The 8786-nt window shown below is 39.8% G+C and overlaps 1 protein-coding gene across 1 annotated transcript in view; it reads left to right on the top strand.

The window, feature by feature from the left end:
* The window catches only part of LOC107620669, a 9670-nt gene extending 2119 nt beyond the window's left edge, over window positions 1-7551 (top strand). The window contains exons 4-5 of the mRNA XM_016322799.1: window positions 7240-7339; window positions 7425-7551. Of these exons, the coding sequence (XP_016178285.1) occupies window positions 7240-7339; window positions 7425-7551 (227 nt within the window). The remainder of the gene's footprint in view (window positions 1-7239; window positions 7340-7424) is intronic.

Genomic DNA, 8786 nt, shown 5'->3' with positions numbered 1-8786 from the left:
ATTTATTTGAACTAAAACTAAACAAAAGAAACTGTTATATGTTAAATACAATCACCAAATGAAGAGTCTGTTATGAATAAGGATGTCTTGGTGATGTATTAACAATAACAGTTAATGAAGGAAAGCATTAAAAACAAGTAAATAAATGAAACAAAGGGAAAATAAAAATTATCCAACTAAGAAGAAAAATAACACTGTAAAAGGCAATATGATTATGCAGACAAGTGATGTTGCTGGACTGGTTTGCATAGAAAAATAGGTGGCACACCAAACTTAGAATCTTGGTGTGTCACTTTCATGTAAAATTGATGCAATCATCCATGAAAATGGAAAACAGTTTGTTGCAGGGCAACACCAAACTTAGAATGTAATCATATGCCAATTTATTGAAATTTAAACGAAGCAAGGAGAAGAATTGTACCTACTGTCTACCTGTTCTTTACTTTCTTCCTTTTCTTCCAATTTGTTAAGAGAAATGACTTCAAAGGAGGAGAAGTTTCAGCTAGTGCCCCTTGTCTTGGTCTCTCCTCAGCAAGCTTCCTTGTGAAATTGGCTTGATTGATCTTGCTTGCTGGATCAGGGGGAGGATTGTTTGCAGTTGACTTTCTCATGAACGTTGTCCTTGGTGTCTTGGTCACAATCCTCTTCTTGGTGCTTTTGTTAAATGCCTTCACTTCTTGGATGTCAAGACATGGTTGCTGTGTGATTATTGGAGTGATTTCTTCAATTAGGGCCTCTTGTATTGGTGGTTCCATGAACTCCTCCTTTATGTACTTTTCTGCTTCACTTGAGTTTGGAATGACTTCTTCACTTTCTTGCTCCTCCACTTCCTCTTTTACACTCATCAATTGGCCTTCATTTTTCTTGCTCAGTGGTTCTAAGCTCCTCCTTATTTTCTCTACTTCTTCATTCATATTTTTGAAGACAGCCTCTTGCCTTTTTTCGAATATTTGTGCTTCTTTCGCATATTTTTCGAGCTTGGACTCAAGCTCTGAAAGCCTTGAGTGGTTCATGGAAGTTTGTGGGGGTTGTGAGTGTTCAGGTTCTTTTGTCACCTCAAGTGTAGTTTCATTTTCAACCTCCTCATTCTTTATTGAAAGTTCACTTGATGCAGTAGCCTCCTCATCTTGTTTTTCCACTTCCTCACTCACAAATTGGTCTTCATCTTCACTGTTTGATGGTTCTAAGTCCCCCCTTGATTGCTCTGAGGACTCATTCATCTTCTTGAATACGAATTCTTTCCAAGATGGGGATTTTGTGTGTATTTCCACTAGTTTTCTCTGTATTTCAATGGCTTCAAGGTATTCCTCATCTGTAAATACAAGGGATGAAGGTTGAGAGTAATTCTGGTGACGTGAATGTGTTGTGGTGAAGTTGTGTTGAGGGGTGTGAAATGAGTTGTGTGATTGATGGGACCATTAATCAACCAATCACATCAAAGCTATGCTCAAAATCATGAGATATTCATTCTTTCATAATATGTGACAATTTTAGCATAAAACCTCATGAAATAGCATGAATTCATACATGGTTGATTAAATCAAAGGAAGCATGAAAATCTACCCACTTGGCTTGCTTATGGCTCAAGAAAGTGCATAAAACCTATTGAAAACAAAGGAAAAAGGCATAGAAAAACATGACATGATGACATGTCATCAGTACCTAAGTAGTGAGTCTTCCAAGAAAGAAGAGGCTAAAACAGTAACTGCTGAACTCAGTCCTGCAGAACAAGTTACTGAATTCAATCAGCAATTAGATTTTCTAACCAAACAGCTAGCCAAATTCAAAGAGATACTACAAGACAAAAGAATGGCTAATATGAATATGGAAGTACAGTTGAAGCAAACAAAACATCAGTTATCGAAACAAATAACAGAAGAGTGCCAAGCAGTTCAATTAAGAAGTGGGAAAACATTAAATACCTCACTTCAGAGCAGCAGAAAGCCAAGAAAAGAACAACTGATAGAGGATGAGCAAAATACTATCCAAAATCCCTCTGAGGACAGTAAGAGCCCAGAGATGAATAACTCTGGCGTTGAAATGCCAGAAACAGGTAGGAAGTTGGCGTCCAACACCAATCAAGCTTCCAACCCTGGCATTCAAACACCAGTGATGGATCAGACACACACAAGTGCTGATAACAACCTCTCTAAAAAGGCTTTCCCAACCACTTCTGTAGGAAATAAACCTGCAGCAACCAAGATTAAGGAGTACAAAGCCAAGATACCTTATCCTCAAAAACTCCGCCAAGAGGAGCAGGATAAGCAATTTGCTCGCTTTGTAGACTATCTCAGGACTCTTGAAATAAAGATTCCGTTTGCAAAGGCACTTGAGCAAATACCCTCTTATTCCAAGTTCATGAAAGATATCTTAAGTCATAAGAAGGACTGGAGAGAAACCGAAAGAGTTCTCCTCACTGAAGAATGCAGTACAGTCATTCTGAAAAGCTTCTCAGAAAAGCTTAAAGATCCCGGGAGCTTTATGATACCATGCATATTAGAGGGTAATTGCACCGAGACAGCTTTATGTGATCTTGGGGTAACCATCAACCTAATCCCTGCATCCACCATCAAAAAGCTTGGCTTGACTGAAGAGGTCAAACCAACCCGCATCTCATCTAGCACTTGTTCTGAAAAGATGCCAAGAGACTAACCTGGTTCTAAATTGGGAAAAATGTCACTTTATGGTGACTGAATAAATTGTCCTTGGGCATAAAATTTCGAACAAGGGAATAGAGGTGGATCAAGCTAAGGTAGAGGTAATTGAAAAATTACCACCACCCACCAATGTTAAGGCAATCAGAAGCTTTCTGGGGCATGTAGGATTCTATAGGATGTTTATAAAGGATTTTTCAAAAATTGCAAAACCTCTGAGCATTCTGCTAGCTGTTGACACGCCATTTATGTTTGACACAGAGTGTCTGCAGGCGTTTGAAACTCTGAAAGCTAAGCTGGTCACAGCACCAGTTATTTCTGCACCAGACTGGACATTACCATTTGAACTAATGTGTGATGCCAGTGACCATGCCATTGGTACAGTACTGGGACAGAGGCATAACAAGCTTCTGCATGTCATTCATTATGCTAGCCGCATTTTAAATGATGCCCAGAAAAAATTACACAACCACAGAAAAAGAGCTGCTTGCAGTGGTTTATGCCATTGACAAGTTTAGATCATGCTTAGTAGGATCAAAAGTGATTGTGTACACTGACCATGCTGCTCTTAAATATCTACTCACAAAGCAGGATTCAAAGCCCAGGCTCATAAGATGGGTGTTGCTTCTGCAAGAGTTTGATATAGAAATAAGAGACCGAAAAGGGACAAGAGAATCAAGTAGCTGATCACCTGTCCCAGATAGAACCAGTAGCAGGAGCATCCCTCCCTCCTACTGAGATCTCTGAAACCTTTCCGGATGAGCAATTATTTGCTATTCAGGAAGCTCTGTGGTTTGTAGACATTGCAAACTATAAGACACAAGGTTCTCCTTTTGTAACCATGGAGAGGAAGCATGAAAAGCTTCTCTCAATACAGAGTCAAACAAAACCCTCACATTTAAACTCTAAGTTTGGTGTTGGGAGGCCACAACCAAACTCTAAGTTTGGTGTTGGGAGGTTCCAACCTTGCTCTGATTATCTGTGAGGCACCATGAGAGCTCATTGTCAAGCTATTGACATTAAAAAAGCGCTTGTTGGGAGGCAACCCAATGTTATTTAATCATATCTATTTTATTTTCTTTTTTTTATTTCGTCATTTATTAGGTTGATGATCATGTGAAGTCACAAAAACTACTGAAAAATAAAAAATAGAATGAAAAGCAGCATTGAAAATAGCACACACTGGAGGAGAGCAGTCTAGCGTTTAAACGCCAGAAACAAGCATCTGTCTGGCGTTTAACGCCAGAAACAAGCACCAAGCTGGCGTTTAATGCCATAAACAAGCATCTGCCTGGGGTTAAACGCCAGAAACAGGCTACATTTGGGCGTTTAACGCCAGAAACAAGCAGCAGTCTGGCGTTAAACGCCAGGATTGCACAGCAAGGGCGTTTTACAGGCCTAATTGGAGCATGGATGTTAAGTCCTTGACCCCACTTGATCTGTGGACCCCACAGGATCCTCTACAGGATCTATGAACCCCACAAGATTCCCTCAGGATCTGTGGACCCCACAGGATCCCCACCTACCTCACCATTCCAATTCAAACCATTTCCCTTCCATACCCACCCATTCAAACTTCTCCTTCTACTCCCTTCTATCTTCTTGTGGTCGAGGACGAGCAAACCTTTTAAGTTTGGTGTGGAAAAAAGCGTTGCTTTTTGTTTTTCCATAACCATTTATGGCACCTAGGCCAGAGAGACCTCTAGAAAGAGGAAAAGGAAGGCAGTTGCTTCCACCTCCGAGTCATGAGAGATGGAGAGGTTCATCTCAAGGGTCCATAGTTCAGTGGTAGAGCATTTGACTGCAGATCAAAGAGCTATAAGGGAGGAGCAACAAAGACAAGGAAGAAACATAGAGGAGCTCAAGAGCACCATTGGTTCTTCAAGAAGAGGAAGATGCCACCCTCATTAAGGTGGACCCATTCCTTAATCTCCTTGTTCTTATTTTCCTGTTTTTCGTTTACTATGCTTCATGTTTAATTATGTTTGTGTCTTTACTATATGATCACTAGTATCTAAGTGTCTATGTCTTAAAGATATGAATGTCCTATGAATCCATCACCTTTCTTAAATGAAAATTGTTTTCTGAAAAAGAAAAAGAAGTACATGAATTTCGAATTTTAAAATAGTTTAATTATTTTGATGTGGTGGCAATACTTTTTGTTTTCTGAAGGAATGCTTGAACAGTGCATATGTCTTTTGAATTTGTTGTTTATGAATGTTAAAATTGTTGGCACTTGAAAGAATGATGAAAAAGGAGAAATGTTATTTGATAATCTGAAAAATCATAAAAATGATTCTTGAAGCAAGAAAAAGCAGTGAAGAACAAAGCTTGCAGAAAAAAATGCGAAAAAAAAGAGAGCAAGAAAAAGAAAAAGCAAGCAGAAAAAGCCAAAAGCTCTTTAAACCAAAAGGCAAGAGCAAAAAGCCAATAGCCCTTAAAACCAAAAGGCAAGGGTAATAAAAAGGATCCAAGGCTTTGAGCATCAGGGGATAGGAGGGCCTAAAGGAATAAAATCCTGGCCTAAGCGGCTAAACCAAGCTGTCCCTAACCATGTGCTTGTGGCGTGAAGGTGTCAAGTGAAAACTTGAGACTGAGCGGTTAAAGTCGAGGTCCAAAGCAAAAATAGAGTGTGCTTAAGAACCCTGAACACCTCTAATTGGGGACTTAAGCAAAGCTAAGTCACAATCTGAAAAGGTTCACCCAGTTATGTGTCTGTGGCATGTATGTATTCGGTGGTAATACGGGAAAATAGAGTGCTTAGGGCCACGGCCAAGACTCATAAAGTAGCTGTGTTCAAGAATCAACATACTGAACTAGAAGAATCAATAACACTATCTGAATTCTGAGTTCCTATAGATACCAATCATTCTGAACTTCAAAAGATAAAGTGAGATGCCAATAGCCCCGCTCATCTAACTAAGACTGATCTTCATAGATGTTTTTAGAAATTCATTGTATATTCTCTTCTTTTTATCCTACTTTGTTTTTAGTTGCTTGGGGACAAGCAACAATTTAATTTTGGTGTTGTGATGAGCGGATAATTTATACGCTTTTTGGCATTATTTTTAGGTAGTTTTTAATATGTTTTAGTCACTTTTTATTATATTTTTATTAATTTTTAAATAAAAATCACATTTCTGGACTTTACTATGATTTTGTGTGTTTTTCTGTAATTTCATGTATTTTCTTGCTGAAATTGAGGGAGCTGAGCAAAAATCTGATTCAGGCTGAAAAAGGACTGCTGATGCTGTTGGATTCTGACCTCTCTACACTCGGAATGGATTTTCTGGAGCTACAGGAGTCCAATTGGCGCGCTTCCAATTGGGTTGGAACGTAGACATCCAGGGCTTTCTATAAATATATAATAGTCCATACTTTGCCCAAGGATAGTCGACGTCAACTGGTGTTCAACGCCAGTTCCATGTTGCAGTCTGGCGTTCAGCGCCAGAAACAAGTTACAAGTTGGAGTTCAACGCCAGAAACAGGTTACAACCTGGCGTTCAACTCCAGAAACAGCCCAGGCACGTGAGAAGCTTAAGTCTCAGCCCCATCACACACCAAGTGGGCCCCAGAAGTGGATTTTTGCACTATCCATCTTAGTTTACTCATTTTCTGTAAACCTAGGTTACTAGTTTATTATTTAAACAACTTTTAGAGACTTATTTTGTACCTCATGACATTTTAGATCTGAACTTTGTACTCCTTGATGGCATGAGTCTCTAAACTCCATTGTTGGGGAAGAGGAGCTCTGCTGTGTCTCAATGAATTAATGCAAGTATTTCTGTTTTTCATTCATCACGCTTGTTTCTATCTAAGATGTTCATTCGCACTTCAATATGATGAACGTGATGATCCGTGACACTCATCACCATTCTCAATCTATGAACGCGTACCTGACAACCACTCCCGTTCTACCTTCGATTGAATGAATGTCTCTTGGATTCCTTAATCAAAATCTTCGTGGTATAAGCTAGAATTCATTGGCAGCATTCTTGAGAATCTGGAAAGTCTAAACCTTGTTTGTGGTATTCCGAGTAGGATTCAGGGATTGAATGACTGTGACAAGCTTCAAACTCACAAAGGTTGGGCATAGTAAAAGACGCAAAAAGACCAACGGATCCTATTCCAGCATGAGTGAGAACCGACAGATGATTAGCCGGGCGGTGACAGCACACCTGGACTATTTTCACTGAGAGGACGGATAGTAGCCATTGACAACAGTGATCCACCAACATACAGCTTGCCATAGGAAGACCTTGCGTGTGTGAAGAAGAAGACAGGGGAAAGCAGAGATTCAGAAGACAAAGCATCTCCAAAACTCCAACATATTCTCCATTACTGCAGAACAAGTATTTATTTCATGCTCTTTTATTTTTCGCAATTCAAACTGATAAATATAATTGATATCCTGACTAAGAATTACAAAATAACCATAGATTGCTTCAAGCAAACAATCTCCGTTGGATTCGACCCTTACTCACGTAAGGTATTACTTGGACGACCCAGTGCACTTGCTGGTTAGTTGTGCGAATTTGTGAGAAATAGTAATATTGACATTGACATACACAATTTCGTGCACCAGTAGCCAGTCCCACTTGTCTAGGAGGGGACAAATCCAAAGGTGCTCAAACTGTGGTGAATCTGGACATAAGAGGGGAGGATGAAAGAAGCCATCCCTGGATGTAAGTGTGTGTATATCATCAACTGCATGTATGTTAGGGTTACAGTTTCATTTTTCTATCAACTGAATTCTTTAATGTCTTTCAGGCCCAACAACCAAGGCAAGTTGCTAGCAAAAGGACCAGAGGAGGAAGGAAGCCTTCATCTATCAAACCTAAAGCCAGATTTAAGGCTTCATCCCAGCCTGACATGTCATCTGCAAGTTGAGGTTTAAGGAGGTCCACCAGGTCTAGAGCAGCATCTCAGCCCCAACCAGCTACCACCTCTTCTCAATCCAACTTAACCCATTCCAGGTCCAAGCCCACATCATCCTCTACTAGGTCCAACAGAAAGCCCACTAGAAGCCTTACACAAGAACCACCAGCACCAAAGGAGAAGGGTGCAGCCAGCTCCAGCCAACCAGCCAGGCCTGTCTCCTTTAGTCACAGAATTCCACTGCATGTATCTCCTAGAAAGCTGAAGCTCATGGCCAAACTTCCACCAAGACTTTGGGGAAAACTTTAGACTGTTCTGAAAATTTGTCTTTTGTGCTATAATTAATGTACTGTTGCTTGGTTTGAGACAATGTTTGTGACACTTTTCTTTTGGTTTTTTGAAAACTAGACAACATGGCTTATGATTAATCTTTCTTAGTGAGCAACAAAGTTGCAGTAGTTTTTTTGAGTGTCTTGGACTATATTTTGTTTAGTCTCCATGTAATGGAATTGATGGTATCCACCATTTGGTGTTATTTTCCTATGCTTATTACTGAATTACACTAGACTGTGTTCTGCCTGATATTATGCTGGTTCTGTTTAATGAATTTTCTTATTTGAGTTGATATGTTACAGAGTTGATTAACAGAACAATTCAGTCACAATTTCCTTGCTAAAATATAAATTTTCCATTCCAATTAATTGTCAAATTACAAGGAGATCATTACACTCACAAAATTAATCAGCAAAACCCTAAACTAAACCCAGATGTTCAGCAAGACCCAGTACATCTCAATTTACATAACTCAGACCCAATCAAAGAAATACAAACTGAACACTAAATTCTCCCCTAATTTCATCAACCATAGTTCAATGGCATCACACACGCTACCCCCTCCCTCTGATTGAACCAAATCTGCGACCAGAAGCAAAACAAAACAACCCATCCAGAAATCCCTAACACTGCAGCAACCTTGAACTTCCACTCAATGTCTCTCACTTTTGCTTTCAGAGCAGCAACTTTTCTCTTCGTCTTTGCAACATGGGGATCCTCACTCTCTGCTTCTGGGTCTGCCCAAAGGAAGAAATCACACTCCTCCTGGATCTGTAACAACCCTTCAGAGTCAGAGCCCAGAACAAACAATACCTTGCCATCACCTACCTACAGAAACTTAAAACCCTAACCTCATAGTAGACATACCCCCAAAATTGTCGCCCAGGGTTGTTCTTCGTTCCCGAAATCCTAAGCACGGAT

Source organism: Arachis ipaensis, chromosome B10 (genome assembly GCF_000816755.2).
Source record: "Arachis ipaensis cultivar K30076 chromosome B10, Araip1.1, whole genome shotgun sequence".
In the NCBI taxonomy this organism is placed as follows: domain Eukaryota; kingdom Viridiplantae; phylum Streptophyta; class Magnoliopsida; order Fabales; family Fabaceae; genus Arachis; species Arachis ipaensis.
This window is presented reverse-complemented; position numbering and strand designations above follow the sequence as displayed.